Raw genomic sequence first — 17840 nt, 5'->3', positions numbered from 1 at the left:
TAATCTTCTACACTCCCAACATCCCCATAACAATAGTATTAGCGAAGACAGCCAGCCAATGGTGAAGATCACTTGCGAAATAAAAGCTTCGTGAATTCGGCCCCTGGATTCTAGCACTGTTTTCGACATCTGCGCTCCTAAATTTTGATAAAAATATATTTGCGTTTGAGTTCTTCTGAAAGATTCGCTCGCGCACTGCGAAAACAAACGAAGTGGAAGAAAAACCTCAGTGTATTTTGTAACACGTATTTTTGTTTCATAAAACTATTCACTGTATTCGTTCAATTTACAGACCCATGCCCCTCTCCGATTTATGTTTACATATTCCTGTAACACATTTTCCTCTAATGAAGCCAAAAAAGCAGAGCCAGTGCATCATTGATTGAGTATTCTGCGTGTGAAGCTTCTTGCGAAGTACGCTCACGCTGAAGCAGAAGAGACACCAGCTTCCAGAATCAATTTTATTACTTAAGCGATGGTGTAAAGTGCGCTTTATTTTCATCTGTAACACGTCTCGATTAATAAATACATAAATGGCAGTAGGGCCTCGTCATAAATCTGTCAAAGGCAGCAAACACTGTACGCTTTAAAACAAAACAAGCAGTCTATGCAGCGCAAGGTTTCTTCAATGAAACAAAACGCAATGTACACGATATTAACACAAGCTACCATTATATGCACTATGTTACTCCCTTTTGTGTTGATTTGAACGGGCCGCCTTAACGACTCAAAATGGCAGTAAAACCGCTCACGAAGGCAGGCTTTCCCTTAACATCGTGCACAGTGACTCGAGATTAGAAATTATGTGTATATATATATATATATATATATATATATATATATATATATATATATATATATATATATATATATATATATACGTTCGGACTCAAGTACCACCCAAAGCATTCCATATCTTAAACTTGGGAGACTGGCGCCGTCGTACTCACGACTCCATTTCCCAGCTTCCAGTTCCGATCTTCACATACACATTAAGCTGTACTGACATATACTGCTGAAGTGCAAGCAGTTTGATTATGGCAAGCTTGGTAACTTCCTTATATTTTAAATTCTGAAGTAGACGCCGCAGCTAGCACTCTATGCACAGATGTATAGTTCATATGAGTCTTACACTGTACCTAGATCAAAAGCAAAAATTGTACGAAGAAATTTCGCGATAACCAACTAAGAAAGCTCGTCCTCTGTTAAGGATGAAAACCATTGGATCTTATGGGGAATCGCAGGAGATAACCTGGAAGCCGCTACCTGTAAATGTATGCCAGACAACACTCTGATTCATATTTTACAATATCTCGACACAGCCTCAATTCGTCACCAATCAGTTGCAAGAAGCACGCAGGCAAAAATAAAAGAAAGAAAAAAACAAGCCGTTAGTTCATTGCGCAACATTTAGTTCTGTTGTCGTCAGTCGCATTCACTGCGTTGTTCTGGAGCTCCTGGATTATAGTTAGGCAGCAGGCACCATCGGTGCACTTTGCATCATCTTGTGGCACAGTATCACTCGTGTGAAAGCAAGTCTTACGGTGTAAAGCGGTGCGCCGCTACGCACGAGAAGTTGGAGCTGACGCGGGGACTTGCAAGTTGGCAATCACCGTAGCCAGTCGTAGATGTCCTGCTCAGTGATGGACTTTATTTCTTCTCTGCCATCCATGCTGGGCGCGCGTTCCAGGCCTCCCGTCCTCACGACCCTCGATGTCTGCATCCTCATGTGATCCGACGTGATCCTGCTTTGACTGCCCGGCAGGTCTTCGAAGTACTGCCTCGAAGAGCGCTCCACAAACGTGCGACTGGCTCCCTGGGAGCCGCCGGGCCCAAAACTGCCGCTGGGAATGTCAAAAGTAGCATCGCTGCGAGCGTCAGCTGTGTCGACAGCTGGTGCGGCCGTCATCCTCTCGACGACAGGCAGGTATCCGTCAATAGAAGCCCGGCCCTCGACGCTGGGAATATCCTCAAGAAACTCGGACGTGGCTCGGTCGGTGATGCTGAGACCAGTCCGCACAGTGTCATCACTGGAGATAGACTCGCGTTCCAGACGCGAGAAGTCTACATCAATCTCAGTCATAGACCTCATGTCGAAGTCGCCAATCGAATTGGACCGGTGCGACTCTGGCAATGACCTCAGATCAGCTGGGATACCAGCGCCGGAGAGTACGTGCGGTAGCGACGATTTTCGCCGCTGTTCTTGGTTCTTGCGGTAACGCGCCGGTCTCACCTCAGGCGGGAATTCAGCTTGGATGGGCGGATGGAGGTGGTCCGGATATGTCAGGACACGTATGATAACGTCCCACACGCGGCGTTCGAACATAGCCTCATACCGGAAGTCGTGGCTGATTCGGACGTATTCCTCTGTCGTCGTCGCCTCGTGCACGAGCGTCCGGAAGACATCGTCGACGGTCACGAGCGTCCTCCACTTGGTTTTCACGTCAGGCGTAAGTTCTTCAACACCTTCGACAGGCGGTGGGGTGATCAGCCTGTTTAAGACGTCCCACTGGGGAGGCGATGTGGTGCGCGGCATCTTCGGCTCCGGTGAAAAGCTTGTCCGGAGGTGGTGGTCGGCAGTGGTTGTGGTTCGGCGTACTTCTGTAGTATCCGCTTCCCAGGTTTGTCTATCTGTGTACGGAGGCTGTCCAGAAGGCGACCTTGGAGGAATTGGCGATCCGGGTGCGGATGGTCCTTCATTCTCCGGCGCATAGTGCCTGATAGTCACGTCCCAAGAGGGCGGTGTTGTCGGAGATTTCACGAGCTGTTCTGTGGTATCTTTCGTCGTCTTCACGACGTGCTCAGTGGCAATAGTCTCGTGCTCCGTGGTCACGAACACCTCATCAATATTTTTGACCGTGATTTTCGGCTTACGCGGTGCTAACGTCGTTTCGGGAATGGCAGTGATCTCGGACACGGAAGTATCTGGAGCCTCGGAGGACACCGCTAGCGTACGCAACTTGTCCTGGTGGCGTTTTGTCACGTCCTCTCGGAGATCTGTGTCGTCCTGTTTGGTGACAAGATAGTCGGTGAGAACTTGGGTGGTTCGTTTGGGCTTTCGGATGAGCGGCTTCATATCAGCGGCAAACTCGACTTCCGAGTGAGACCAGTCATCGTTGTCGGGGATGCTGCCATACAGAGACGGTGGTCGAGGCTCTTCCTTCTTGCGCACTTTCGTGTAGACAGGAGGCTCAACCCTGTACGCGGTCGGAGGCGCAGCGACCACGCGAGACACAGCCGCATAGCTCTTCTCCACAGTCTCAGTGTCAAGCTGGTCTTCGCTTTCGGATATTGCCTGCAGCTGTTGTTGCTTCGCCGAGGCTGCCTTAAGGATCATCTGCGCCTGCTGCAGAGACGACACTGATTCATCGCGTTCTTGATCTATCGGATACGGCTTCGCTTTTGCCCTGGGTATGGACGGCTTGTAGACCGTCGCTATCTGGACCGAAGACAGAGACTCGGCCCTTTCAGCGTCCACCGGGTACGGCTCGGCTGCAAAGGCGGCATTATCGTACTGCTTCTGCACCGGGACAGCCGATAAAACGACGTGTCGCTGCTCCACGACCTCTTCGGCGTCCGACGCTGAGGACGGCGACTCGCTGGGGTAATCTGATGGTATCGTCTCGGACCGCTGAGCGGAAACAGGCGTGAGCAGAGCAGCTTCTGAGCCGGAAGTGGAGGCGGCCATTGCCCGTGGTATGCGAATCGGGTCAAACATAGACAGTGTGCCCATGGTTGAGCCGCTGAGCTTGGTGATCTCCGAAGCGGGTGCCGAGGAGATGCCCTTCTTCTTCTTGACCACCTTGATGTTGCGTTTCTTCAGGCAGTAGTAAGCGATTCCTATGCCCAGAAGCAGAAGCGTCAAGAACAGCAACGCGCATATGATGAGGAGCAACTCGACCTCGGAGAGTTTCGGATGCTTCGTAGCTGGCAATATTGGCGGAGCCTCGATACTGCGTGGTGGAAAATAAAAATGTTAGGGTTAAGGGGGAAACAACTGAAAATCGTCTGAAAGTGTACACAGTCCGCAAGCACAGTGGGCAGTGCAAGAGAAACCGGTCACAACGGCACTATGGTTCAGCTATAATTTTTATTTGAACCTTATTTGCAGTTCGATCGCGTAAGTGACACGCACAGAACGTCCAAACGAAAGTTCCTGCGACCGATTTTGGTGGCTGCGGTGAACAAATTTGTGGATGCAGTGGCCAAACGACATTATTCCTAAGGCAAATCATTTCTAGTAACTCACTTGCTTTTGTTACTCTGGAACATGCCGCAAAATAAGAAGATAGACTAACTCGTTTAAAGCATTTTACCCAGTATAGAGAGAATTACGACTTGTCATCGAAAACTGAGTCAATTTACATCTTAGTCAGGGTTGAAATTTTTGTACCAGATGTTGCCGATCTGTGTTCGTGTTTTGCACTTTATCGTCATTACGACGGACACGTGCAGTTAGAAGATAAGCTTATTCTGATACTCACATAGGCGCAATCACGTTGGTAGGCGGTGGCGCCAGCGGAGGCGGGTAGCGGCAGATGATGGTCTTTATTTCATCTTCTTCGAGCTCCAGGGACCGATGGAAGCGTACAATGATATTGTTGATGAAAACTCGTGGGGCCTCCTGCGAACGAAAAGGAGCGGCGAGGCAATGAAAAAATCAACTGATTAAATAGGATCTGTAAAGAAAATTAAGAACAGAACAGGAATAAAATGGTGTTGAGCCGTGCAAGCTTAGATGATAAACACTAAAAATGCAAGTGCTATTTTGTCGTTCCTCAAACGAAAGATGCAATCGCAGTTCGCCCGCATTGTTTCGTCTTCAAGGGGACCTGGGCCATAGAACCTCCATCCTATGTAGCACGAGCGCGTTTCTGTTCCCTTCTAGAAAAGAATCACACATCAGGCCGTTTCAGTCATGGAATCATGACACATTTTAAGCTTTTGCAGGTTGTGCAGTAGATAAAAAAATTTAGCCCAGCACTAATCGTGAGGCTCATTTGAGCGCCTCAAGTTCCTATGAGATACTGAATATTTTCAAGGAATGCGCACAGTACCAAGCTGGTCAATCACAATCAAATACTTCGTTGCTCAAGTCACTACGTTGAAGAACTGCTTTCCTGCTTTTGTAAGCCCATCAAGGCTCACAGTATTCTGTGTGTTCCAGGCCTGATGCATTATCGAGTCTAGAAGGGAAGCGTGCGCGTGCTTTCTTGCCAAGAAGGCGAGTAGATGAGATGCAGTTCAAGACGAACGTTGTGGCATAAATTTTTTGGCTGATATCGCCGTCTATGCAGCGACCTTCAGCCCGTTTCTGGAGGTTCGAAAGCGCGTCTTGGACTTGAAGTTGAATTTTTGGTCTTTCTTTAGCATGTCGGAGGACGCGACAGGCAACAAATGCTTGGCAATAATGCGTGCAGCTGCTCAGCAGTGAGAACGATGTGAACATTGCTCGGGACAGCTGCTCTTATAATAGTTATTCTTAGTAGTAGTATTCAAAGATAATGCCATCTTGCATAGTAATACAGCACAATTTGCTATAAGCTTAAGGGAAGCACATAAATACAGGATAATACAAAATTGGCTACAGTATTATTAATAGTAGCAATAAAAAATCAAGCAGCCAACTTTGGGTTTTTGACGTGCTGCTAAAGTTCGGTTATCGCATACTGTCCCTATCGAAATGCGTCTGCAGCATCAGTGCGTCGTCTGGCATACAGCAGCAGAATATCATAACCACTGAACCATTGCGGTGGGTTGTTTATTTTAACCTAATTACTTTTCGGGCACATGCTGTAGCAGTGGAACTAAAATGGATCAGTGCGCAAGGCATGTACACTTCACAACAGCCGTGCAAGGCTACCGCTATCTTTTGAGAGATACATTACAAATAATCTATCAAGGCATACATTCTTCTTGCACATATAATTTCCTACTGCAGCGCATAAGGAAAGCTTTTCAGGAATACAAGGAGAGAAACGTCAACTGATTTCGCCACTGTAGTTTGAGGTCATGGCACATAAAGTGTTCAGCGACACAGATACTTGGTACACAATGTCCACGTACGAAATACTCATAAAATAATTTCCGGCTAACATCAGTGATCGTACTTACTCCTTCGCCTAAAGAAGGAAAAAGATTCGTATCAGCTGAGTTCCACAATTCCTCCGGTTCTAAAGTCATTTACAGCGACAGCAGTAGGTATTCACAGCCTACACCGCTAGCTTCTCAAGAACTTACAACTTCTTCATTGGGATGCAGACGACGACGTCCTCGTCCGCTTCAATATCAGTGAATACTGCGGCTTCCAATAATACATGTACAAGCGCTACCAATCTAAGAGTCCACGGGTGGCACAAAACGCCGAACAAATGAGCAAACGCAAACGTTGCATGCGTGGTTCAGTAGTAGCAGATTGAGGCGGCGGTTCGTATATATATATATATATATACATATATATATATATATATATATATATATATATATGTGTGTGTGTGTGTGTGTGTGTGTGTGTGTGTGTGTGTGTGTGTGTGTGTGTGTGTGTAGAGAGAGAGAGAGAGAGAGAGAGGGGACAAAGAAGAGAAGGGAGGAAGGAAAGGCAGGGAGGGTTACTAGACTTTGCGCAGTCTGCTACGCTGCACGTGAGGAGAGGGATGGAGAAGCGAAATACAGAGAGAAGCCGCGTGTCTTCATCGCACATTCACATGCGCTAAGCCAGGTTCATATGTAAAGTAGGGCGCTCAAGTCTGTAGCCTTCAGGTACAACAACGTCAGACTCTAGTTTGCCTTTTTTATGGTTATGCTGAGGAGGTGGCCTGACGCCGTAAAGGGAGAGGTGGAGATAAAACGCTTTCTGTATTTTCACTCTTGTAGCAGTAAAAATCAATTTGGAGTATTGTTCAACGCAGTAGCAGTTTCTATGGTTTGAATTTAAATGTATTGGTTCTTTGAACGATAATGAACTCCTCTGAACTACGCAAATGCTGTTTCACAAGAGGTTTATGCGCTTTGGCAGAGACAATTTTTGCAAATACGTACAGTCAGCAATTGCATGCAACTTTGAATCCCATACGCAAGGAGTCGTTCTTTAAAAGCAAGATCGGTCTTTCCTTTTATGTTGCTCACGTGTGTTTTGATCTTATTTGGGATGTCACTTTTCCACAACTCTTTCTCTTTCTTTTGAGGAAGCTATAATGTTCAGAGCGGCTGCCATTTGTTCGGTGCTGCACAAGCGCTGCGCCATCGCTCACCTGCTTGGTGCCGCACCCCTTGAGCGGTATCCTTAGCTCGTAGTACTTCCTCCCGTCACCGTAGAACTTGCAGGGGCTGGTCTTGTCGTAGTCAACGTACGTGATGCCACGGAAGGGCTCGCTGAAGTTGATTTTCACCACCATCTCACCGGAGGCACACGACAGGTACGCTGCAGAGAGAAGCAACGGGTTTGAAAGAAAGATCGTGGGAGTCGTGCCCCTGTACAACTGTGCGCGTGCTGCTTGCAAGCTCGTCTTACGATACGTTTAGTATGTTTGGTTCACCAACAGCGCTGGCCGCGCTCTTTAGAAGAGATAAGTTAGGCTTTGTAAAAAGGACACTGAAGAGGAGCATCACGTTAATCAGCATTAATTAATTCAACAGCAAAATTGCATGACAGTAAGCTAGAGAACACGAAAAAGCGAGAGAAAGGATGCGTCGCCGGCCTGAAGTGTCCGCAGCAGCTAGCCATGAGGTCCTGCATTTATACAACGTCTACTATGGCCTAAGTTAATTGTTGATCGCTAATACTCATTCAGCACCAGCAGCAGTGGCGGTGTAGCAGTGTGTGCATGCTTGACCCTTTCGTCTCGGCTTCACAGGTTTACGCTATCGGCCTGCCTAAACAAATCTTCAGCACCTACTCGCGACCGTGCACGTGCAAGTAACCGGCCCAATCGCCAGCAGCGTGCGTCATCGGGCTCCCGGCGTGATTCTGACAGCTCACTGCGGCCCTTGGGTCTGTGCCTGCGCCTTGGAAAAACAACTTGGAAGTCAAAGGCGTTCCGGTTACCCAGGGTGAAGACTGCATGATAATTCTTCAAACTATTGCCTCTAAAATAGAATGCCCTATTTCTGTTAATGATATTGATGCCATTCATCGTGTTCTGTCTGCTTCTGAGACAAAGCACTTGCTTGTCCGATTTCCCTCTCGAGCTTGAAAGTTCATCTGCAAAGCCCGAAAGGCACGCCTCAACACTAGTGACACAGGATTCAGCAAAGCACGAGGCAAAGCTGTTTTCGTAAATGACCACCTCACTCCAAAAACTAAACAATTATTCTGCAAGGCGTTTTAACTGGAGAAAGAAAAAAATGTGGCTTTTTTTTGTGGACCGATGTCTGCGTCATCAAGGCGAGGCAGTCTACTGATAGCAAAGTTTTTCGCAAAAGGAGTGACTCGGACCTTGCGATATTAAATTAAACTGACAAACTTTTCTCTCTTTTATCCCTCGATTCCTCTTACTCTGATCTGATTGCATGTCGTACATTTCCGTTAAGGATAGTGAATCGTATTTTTCGTATAACTATCATTCAGCGATTCATTTCAATTCACGTAGTTTCGCAAACATTTTCGTGATTATCAGAGTATATTCTATTCTTGTCTTCATTCTTTCTCAATTATATATGTTTGTGAGACATAGCTGAGTGATGTCGATAAAAATCGCTATGGTTTTTCATCATTCAATTCAGTATATCGCAATCGCATTTCATCACAACATGGTGGCTCAGCTATGTTTATTCGGTCAGACATTAGATGCAAGCGTAGGCTTCATCTTCACTTAAATATCTGTGATTTTGGGCCGATGTAGATTGAGGTTGACCATTCTGTAATAGCCACTGATAGTAATATTGTCTTTGATGACATTTATGGATCACCACATTCGCCAATTCCTGCTTTTTGTGAAGCACTTGACACTATTCTTGACATTCCTTCAAAAGAAAAAAAAAGCCCGTTATCTTCTTGGGTGACATTAACATTAATTTACTTGATGCTTCCTCCTCTTACATAACTCAGTATGTCAGCTGTTTCCATGGTTATGGTCTTGAATCTCGACCCTCCCTCCCCACCCGTACCACTAATAATGGTTTGGGAACACTTAGTGACCATGCACTTTCGAACATTCTTCATCCTCCCTCCGCATTCATTCTTCAAAGCAATATTACAGATCATTTCCTAGTTGCTCTTTGCTTTGAGAACTAATAGTGTAAGCTTTGTTAAGAATAAGTTTGATCGCGACAAAGTCATAGAAATGGTATCAAATTCTGATTGGTGTTGTGTCACTTCAATGAATAATGTTGAATCAGCATACACCGCTTTCATGTCTACAATATCCAGTTGCGTGTCTTCATCGACAACATGTGTACAGCGCCAATAAACGTTATTCTTCCCCTAGAAACACATGTTTAACAAAGGGATTACGGCGTAAGAACGATAACTTGTATAAAAATACAAAAAGACAGCCATTTAATGTGCATCTAGTTGATCGTTACTAGCACTAATGTAACACACTGAATGCTCTAACGAAGGATGCGAAAAAGCGCTATTATCAAAACGAAATTAATTGTACTGGTTCAGATATAAACAACAATGGCGCTTCTTCAATTCCTTTCTCAATAAAACCATTAATCCGCCTATTGCCAACATTCATTACGATGGATCAGTTATATCTAACCCATTAAAAATCGCTAATGCATTTAGTGACTACTACTCCTCTTCCATACCCATCCAGCCAGTACGAATGATGAACTTGATCATTGTCGTCAGTCATTTTTTTCTTTTTCCTGCTACCCCAGATGAGGTAAGAAGAACAATTACTAGTATAGAGTCCTCTAGCGCAGGTATCGATAATATTTCTGCTAACCAAGTGAAAATGATTGCTGATGATATTGCGGAGGTGGCGACCTGCATAATCAACCTAATTTTAGAAACCGATGTATTTCTCCGAGAGCTAAAGTTGAGTAAGGTCATCCCGGTATTTAAAAAAAAAGGGACAGATGCTTAATTTCTAATTATAGGCCGATATCCATTCTCCAGGTGCAGTGGTGGCGTAGAGGTAGAACACCCGCCTCTCGTGCAAGAGGTCCGTGGTTCGAATCCCGGTGCCGCGCATTTTTCCACCGGGTTAAAAAAATCCGCGTGTTGATAAAATTGCATAAAACGGCCTGGAGTGTGGCCTGATCCCGGTGACCAGAACTGGTAACGCACTCCCTCACCAGAGCACGATTGGCCACCCTGGCGCAGTATATGGCCACAACCTCCTATAGACCAACCCTTATATATAGCATTCATTGATTACGAGAAAGCGTTTGATTCTGTCGAAACCTCAGCAGTCGTCGAGGCATTACGGAATCACGGTGTAGACGAGCCGTATGTAAAAACACTGAAAGATATCTATAGCGGCTCCACAGCCATCGTAGTCCTCCATAAAGAAAGCAACAAAATCCCAGCGAAGAAAGGCCTCAGGCAGGGAGATACTATCTCTCCAATGCTATTCACAGCGTGTTTACAGGAGGTATTCAGAGCCCTGGATTGGGAAAAATTGGGGATAAAAGCTAATGGAGAATACCTTTGTAACTTGCGATTCGCTGATGATATTGCCTTGCTCAGGGGACCAGGGGACCAATTGCAATGCATGCTCACTGACCTGGAGAGGCAAAGCTGAAGAGTGGGTCTAAAAAATAATCTGCAGATAACTAAAGTAATGTTTAACAGTCTCTCGGAAGACAAGAGCAATTTACAATAGGTAGCGATGCACTGGAAGTGGCAATGGAATACATCTACTTAGGGCAGGTAGTGACGGCGGGTCCGGATCATGAGACGGAAATAATCAGAAGAATAACAATGGGCTGGGGTGCGTTTTGCAGGCATTCTCAGATCATGAACAGCAGGTTGCCATTATCCCTCAAGAGAAAAGTTTATAACAGCTGTGTCTTACCAGTACTCACGAACGGGGCAGAAACCTGGAGGCTTACGAAAAGGGTTCTACTTAAATTGAGGATGACCCAACGAGCTATGGAAAGGACAATGATAGGTGTAACGTTAAGGGATAAGAAAAGAGCAGATTGGGTGAGGGAACAAACGCGAGTCATTGATATTTTAGTTGAAATCAAGAAAAAGAAATGGGCACGGGCAGGACACATAATGATGAGGGAAGATAACCAATGGTCATTAGGAGTTACGGAATAGATTCCAAAGGAAGGGAAGCGTAGCAGAGGGCGGCAGAAAGTTAGGTGGGCGGATGAGATTAAGAAGTTTGCAGGGACAACATGGTCACAATTAGCACATGACCGGGGTAGTTCGAGAAGTATGGGAGAGGCCTTTGCCCTGCAGTGGGCGTAACCAGGCTGATGATGATGATGGGGTTGTTGAAGTATGTGAGTGGCCTTTGCCCTGGAGTGGGCGCAACCACGCTGCTGCTGATGATGATGATCCGATCTCCCCTTTTTTAGCAAAGTAATGGAAAAACTACTCTAAATATTTTAACACCCTTAAGGGTGTAAATGACTTGTCCCATGGGTGACACCCTTTTTGGGTGTATTGCTACACCCCAAGCAAAGGGGTGTAAATTAACACCCCACAAAGGGAAGGGTGTTAATATGACGTCACCTTGTCTATGGGTGTAAAACAAGCAACACCCTTTCTATATGGGCGTAACACAGACACCGACCTTTCAATATGGGTGTAGCATGGACAACACCCTTCCAAAAGGGTGTTATCCCTGCAAGTATTTTAGCGTTCAGTACAGCCATGTAGTTAATGGACTAGCTGTTGTGAATGCTGCCTAGTCTTAGCTATGGTACTACCTTGTTCAGTATGAGTCAGAATCCGTGAGACGTCGTCATATTGCGCTTCTGGTCCGTCATGTGGTAGCATATATAACGTGCGACCCTTTCAGGCACAAAATTCGCAGCAATGCATACACCCTATGCTTTTCGCAATCTTCCTCTGCAGTGATAGTACACCACCGGCGGGATGCAGAACGCAATACCAACGTGCGCTGCACTAAGGACGCAGGATATCCCGCACCTTGGTGCACCAGTACTTATCATTCCATGGAAACGGCACACATCCAAAAGCATGACGTTACATGCATTTCAGAAATAATTAAATACCTCCACTTTTCTTGGTCAAAAATTTTCGCAGCAACACCAGCTCGACCAGGAGGGAAAGACACCACAGCTCGTTGTTGTAGCTCATATTGAATGCAATAGAGCGCAAGCAATGCATGGATTGGCGACGGTAACAAGTGCAGTACTACAGAAGCATACGTTTGCCTGTCAATCAGTATTTTGCCGTTTTAAGCACATATTTTATACCTCTATTCATGAAAGTTGTCATTTGTCTCCACGGGATGCTTCTACTAGTACCTTCACATATATGACTTACAGGTAGCACTGAAAGCCAAACAAAGTGCAACAAAGCGCTTCACATAGAATAATGTTTCAGCATCTACAAACAAAACTGCATGTGCAGTTGTGCATATTGTTTACTATATAAGCATGCACTATTTCCTGAAATGTATGTATGCTTCATTTACTGCCAGTGACCTGCTTATACCCAATAATTTAGTTTATTTTTCACCATGTGCTTGCACTGATTATCCCACAGGCATTGTAAGTTAAGCTACCGGAACAACAATCAGCTAGTCTAAGGTTACTTAATCGAACAAAATCATTGTAAAATTTGTGATGAAATGTCAGAAGAAAAGTATTTATTATTTCATTAAAGAGAAATGGTTACACAATAATGTTTGCACATTTTAAAAGTAAAAAGGAAGATAAGGAGTAAAACCATACCAATACACAGACATAAGCAACGAATAATGGCACAGGCTTGTTCAACTAAATTTTAAGCAGAAAAGTTTTTTTAAATAACCTCACTACGAACTACCACATTTTCATTCGAAAAGCACTGCATCTTATTACAATGTACAAAAATAACCGACCACATAAGAAAGTGAACACAATATGTGAACACAAGGATAGGAAGTTGGGCGAGTTGGTACGGTAACATCATCTTGGATTGTAGCGCGAAGTGACACGGACACAGACTAGAAGCAGATAGCATGAGCGCTAACTCTCAACTAAATTTTTATTGAAACGAAGAACACATAAATATGGGTGATTGCAAAAGAACCGCAGCATATGAACATGACAAGGTATGACGACATCAGTTAAACATATGAGGAAGTAGGGAAGTCAAAAAAGGAAACAACAAAATGACACTACATTAGATTAACACAGGTGTTGTGAAAATACTGAAATTCGCATTCTAACAGAGACGAAGATGCCTGGCTAACGCAAGTCTCTCCTAATAATTTAATGGGGAATGCCTCGATCATTTCCTGTGTGGTTTGGCATTTGTGTCTTGAAAGAATTTTCGTGTCTTCAAACAAAGGTTTACAGCCGCAATTGAAACGATGTGACGCTAGATGTGAAGCATTAGGTTTGTTAAGTAAATGCTAGCTTACTCAACTCTTAAGTTTGCCATTACTAAGTCATGTCCACACAATATGAAACAAAGTTTTTCAAAACAAATAGATAGGCTCGAGAAGCCTAGTTATCCTGTCCATTTATGATCACTAACCTGCGAAAAGCTTTTAAACTGGTAAAAGGCCCCGCTAAGAAACAAGAAAAACAGAAAAATAAGGTTTGCTGTGGCGCCCTATGTACAAAGATTATCCCATGGTTTAGGGAATGTGGCCAATAGATATGACGTGGATAAAGTTTTCTCGGCCCCGCAAGTTGTCTATCATGTGCCCTATGATAAATAGGAAACTTGAACAGGGTGGCAAAAAAAGAAAAAGATAATCGCGGTGTTTGACATGTGCCCCTTTTTGTGCCTTGTAACGCTGGTATAGGTTATCATATTCCTCTCAAATGCGGGAAGACTTACATTGGACAGAGCGGCAGGTGCATTAATGTTAGACTAAAAGAACACAAACATTCACTTTACAACCCTAATGCTTACCATATAGCGTCACATTGTTTCAATTGCGGTTGTAAACCTTTGTTTGAAGACACAAAATTCTTTCGAGACACAAATGCCAAACCACACGGGAAATAATCGAGGCATTCCACATTAAAAGATTAGGAGAGACTTGCGTTAGCCAGGCATCTTTCTCTGTTAGAATGCGAATTTCAGCATCTTCACAACACATGTCTTAATTTGAAGTAGTGTCTTTTTGTTGTGTTCTTTTTTGACTTCCCTACTTCCTGATATGTTTAACTGATGTCTTCATACCTTGTCATGTTCTTATGCTGTGGTTTTTTGCAATCACCTATATATATATGTTCTTCGTTTCAATCAAAATTTAGTTGAGAGTTAGCGCTCATCCTGTCTGCTTGTAGTCTGTGTCCGTGTCACTTCGCGCAACAATCCAAGAGCATATGTGAACAAAACATGGCTAGTAATAAGTAGTGAGCACTAAAAAAGTTGAACATGAAAACTAGTAATAGTATATATACTTCGCTCAGCTAAACTGCAAACTATTGCAAATATCACAAATACAGCATAAAAACTGAGCAGGACAGAGCACTGACTGTTATAGTTGCAATATGCACACTAAATCTAGACATAAAAAGTCAAAACTATACTGCCGGAAATGGTGATCTCTTCAAGAGACCACTGAGGAACAAAAGGTATACTTTTTATAATTCCATCTCATAGATTACTGATCTAATTAAATTTGATACGTGACCCCTTGTATGTCACAAATGCCCTGTTCTCATTACCTATGCATGATTACCAGCCTTGGTGAAAGAATGACTTGCACTAATGTATTGAACACCGGTAAAAATGCTGCTTGTTCTAAACTTTCTGTTGTGACAGCACACTTGTGGGCAGTTGTGAACGCAGTTGCCTATAGGGCTCAAACACTATGTTTTGGCTGCACAGGTACTGTCTACCGAACACCTGGTTCAAGATAGCTTGCATCTCAGTGTGCAGCCACACTGGTGGCACAGCATTCTTTTTTCACCTTGCCAGTTGATAAAGCCTCAGCAGCTGCAATCACTTGTGACTGCTCCTAAAGGTGCCATAAGGTCAGGCAGCAAACACAGATACCACGTAGCAAAACTTTCAGAGTGCATTGTGTGAGTCGAGGTGTGTAATTTGTGCTTTAGTTGGGCAGCACTGCCACCATTCAGAACTACTCATTGCAGCTCCTAAATTTCAACCACATCAACAAAATAAATTAGGACAGTTCCTTCAGTACGGTGGCAGGTGCTCAGCTGCAGGCTTTCTAGGACCATGCATGATCTTCAGACAGTGCCAGTACAGCCCGTAGCACATCTTTCAAGCACTCCAGACAAGTACACCGATTGCACTGTACACAGAGCATCTGGTGTCCATTTACCTATAGAGGCAAGGTAGCCCCTAGAACACATTTTGTGACAGGCATGCTGTGCACTTTGTCCCCTGAAATGCAAGTGCCATTTGATACTTCAGTGCCTGTAGTGTCATTTACATCTGAATGAATAATGAATACATAGTAGTAACAAATGACAACAAAAAAAGCCATCAGCCATCAACTGTGTGGCAAATCTGGGCGCAAGGTATTCTCTTATCAAATATACCTGTAGGCATTGCGACCAATGTGCTCCCAAGATGTATGAGGCATTAGTCATTGCAGAGCTGTAAGGACATGACAATCCTAGGATGATTATGTTCTTGAGGCTTTCTTCCCCACTTTCCATCTTTTTAAACATGTATATTGTCATGAAAACAAAAATGCTACAACTGGCGTGTGATAAGTTTTGCGTCTTATTTCCTAGCAGCTCATCGAAATGAGCCACGATGACAAATTCAAATGCTGTTACCTCATCAGACATTCAAATTTCTTAAACACTAACAAAACCAGATAGGCATCAGAGTGAGCATCACCTAAATATATTACACTGATTTAAAGTTATTGGACCGCATTGTGCCAGGTAAAAAATGTTAGAAAAATAAAAAATGGTAAGATTCTACGGCCAACTGTGAAAACTAAATGAAAAAATCACTAAGCTTTCTTAAACGAGTTCAGAAGCTTTACAACTGGCAGTCTTGGTGATGGACACGCTGATAGATGAGCAGCCATTCCACTGAGACGAGAATGTTGAGGGCTTCGCATGGAAGTCTGCGAGACACTGAAGAGTAGTTCTTGGTCAACATGAAGGAGGTTGCTTGCATACACGTCTGGGCCACCATACTGAATGCATGGTGCTACCAGAACTTTTTCTCCCTGCATTGTGGTAAAAAAAGCATGGTTAAGTTTAGACGATATTTAATATGTAAAAAAAAAGAGGTGAGGCGCGCAGACAGGACACAAGAGCAGAGAAGTGAACACGAACGCAAAAAACATGAAATATTTCAAGAAATTGTTTCAACACATAAAATTTTGTACTATGTCATTAATTATGAGTGTTCATAACCGCAACATATTTCATATATAAGCAGGTAGAATTATCAGCTTGGTCACTTTGTACAAGCTCGTTTGAGGCAAGAAATCGAGTTTCACAAAGACAACCTCAACATTCTTGATTGAAAAAGGAACACCTCAGATGACATGCCGTCCTGGGAATGGGAGTTGCACAGTTCAAGAAAAACAAATTAAAGCTGGCACACCGATCCTAAAAAAAAGAATAAGCACCTGCTACTGCAAGAAGCTAATTAATTGATAGGTTTTAGTAGCACAAGGGCATCTTTGGCCAAAGAGCGTAAACTTAGCGCATCTTAACAAAACAAATATATAAAGATGACTGATGCCTCTCTGTACTACAGTTGCTTTGCTCTAGCATGAAGTCATTTTGATGCATGCACACTTACATACACACGCTACACCCAAGTGTAACAGCTGCAGAATTAAAATTTGGCAGCAACGAAGCCGCAAATTTTAACCCTTGATCCCGAGCTGTACTAGTGGCTTGGAGGTAGTACCAATATCGCCAATGAGGAGTCGCATTTTCTCTGCCCAATGTTATGCAGCTCTGACTGTCAAAAATGAGTTACAGTCTGCATTGAGGGAAAGCTGCCCTCAAAAGCAGCTTTTATATTTGTGTTATTTCTAACCAGAGACCAATGAAGTAATATATTTTAGAATGAGAATGACACCGAAAAAAATGAGTACTTAAAAAAGTTGGAAAATTTGGTACATTTTTCCGGAATTAACTGGGGGTTTACGGGTAAAGCGGCAATCCAGAAACTAGAACAAGTTTTGACATGTTTGCTACCAGTGAATGCTAGAAAATATGTTGGCATTCTGTAGTTTTGTCCAACAATGCAAAAGGGATTCTTAATAACTGAAGAAATAAATGGAAAGGTATCATGAAGTATATTTCGTGAATGTAATGCAGAATCACTCAACTTCGGTTACTATATAATCTCCACTCGATTAACCTGCACTTTCTCAACTAGTTCAGGAGGTGTTAGAAGTGCTTCTTAAAATGCTCCTATTCCTCCTATTATCCTCCTATTCCTCCTAAATCCTCCTATTAAAATCCTCCTAATCCCTGGCTCCGGACAGGCCGCCATTGGAATATGAACCTGGCAACGTTTAACGCAAGAACATTATCTAGTGAGGCGAGTCTAGCAGTGCTATTGGAAGAATTAGAGGGCAGTAAATGGGATATAATGGGGCTCAGTGAAGTTAGGAGGCCAAAAGAAGCATATACAGTGTTAAGGAGCGGGCACGTCCTGTGCTACCGGGGCTTAGCGGAGAGACGAGAACTAGGAGTCGGATTCCTGATTAATAGGAATATAGCTGGTAACATACAGGAATTCTATAGCATTAACGAGAGGGTGGCATGTCTTGTTGTGAAACTTAATA

The 17840-nt window shown here is 43.9% G+C and overlaps 1 protein-coding gene and 1 long non-coding RNA gene across 4 annotated transcripts in view; one reads left to right on the top strand and one right to left on the bottom strand.

Annotated features, from left to right (window-relative positions):
- Window positions 1-447: 447 nt before the first annotated feature.
- Window positions 448-17840, bottom strand: part of LOC126518633 (uncharacterized) — a 616165-nt gene continuing 598772 nt past the window's right edge. For all 3 annotated transcript variants that reach the window (XM_050168412.2, XM_055064864.1, XM_050168409.2), the window contains 3 exons: window positions 7251-7420; window positions 4485-4624; window positions 448-3953 (listed from right to left, as the gene is read on the bottom strand). In XM_050168412.2, coding sequence (XP_050024369.1) covers window positions 1610-3953; window positions 4485-4624; window positions 7251-7420 — 2654 coding nt within the window. In that variant the 3' untranslated portion in view covers window positions 448-1609. The remainder of the gene's footprint in view (window positions 3954-4484; window positions 4625-7250; window positions 7421-17840) is intronic.
- The window catches only part of LOC129381765 (uncharacterized), a 54746-nt gene continuing 44348 nt past the window's right edge, over window positions 7443-17840 (top strand). Inside the window, exon 1 of the long non-coding RNA XR_008609886.1 lies at window positions 7443-8049. This is a non-coding gene — a long non-coding RNA (uncharacterized lncRNA). The remainder of the gene's footprint in view (window positions 8050-17840) is intronic.

This window comes from Dermacentor andersoni, chromosome 1, assembly GCF_023375885.2.
Source record: "Dermacentor andersoni chromosome 1, qqDerAnde1_hic_scaffold, whole genome shotgun sequence".
In the NCBI taxonomy this organism is placed as follows: domain Eukaryota; kingdom Metazoa; phylum Arthropoda; class Arachnida; order Ixodida; family Ixodidae; genus Dermacentor; species Dermacentor andersoni.
The sequence above is the reverse complement of the archived record's forward strand: the minus strand, read 5'-3'. Positions and strand labels throughout refer to the sequence as shown.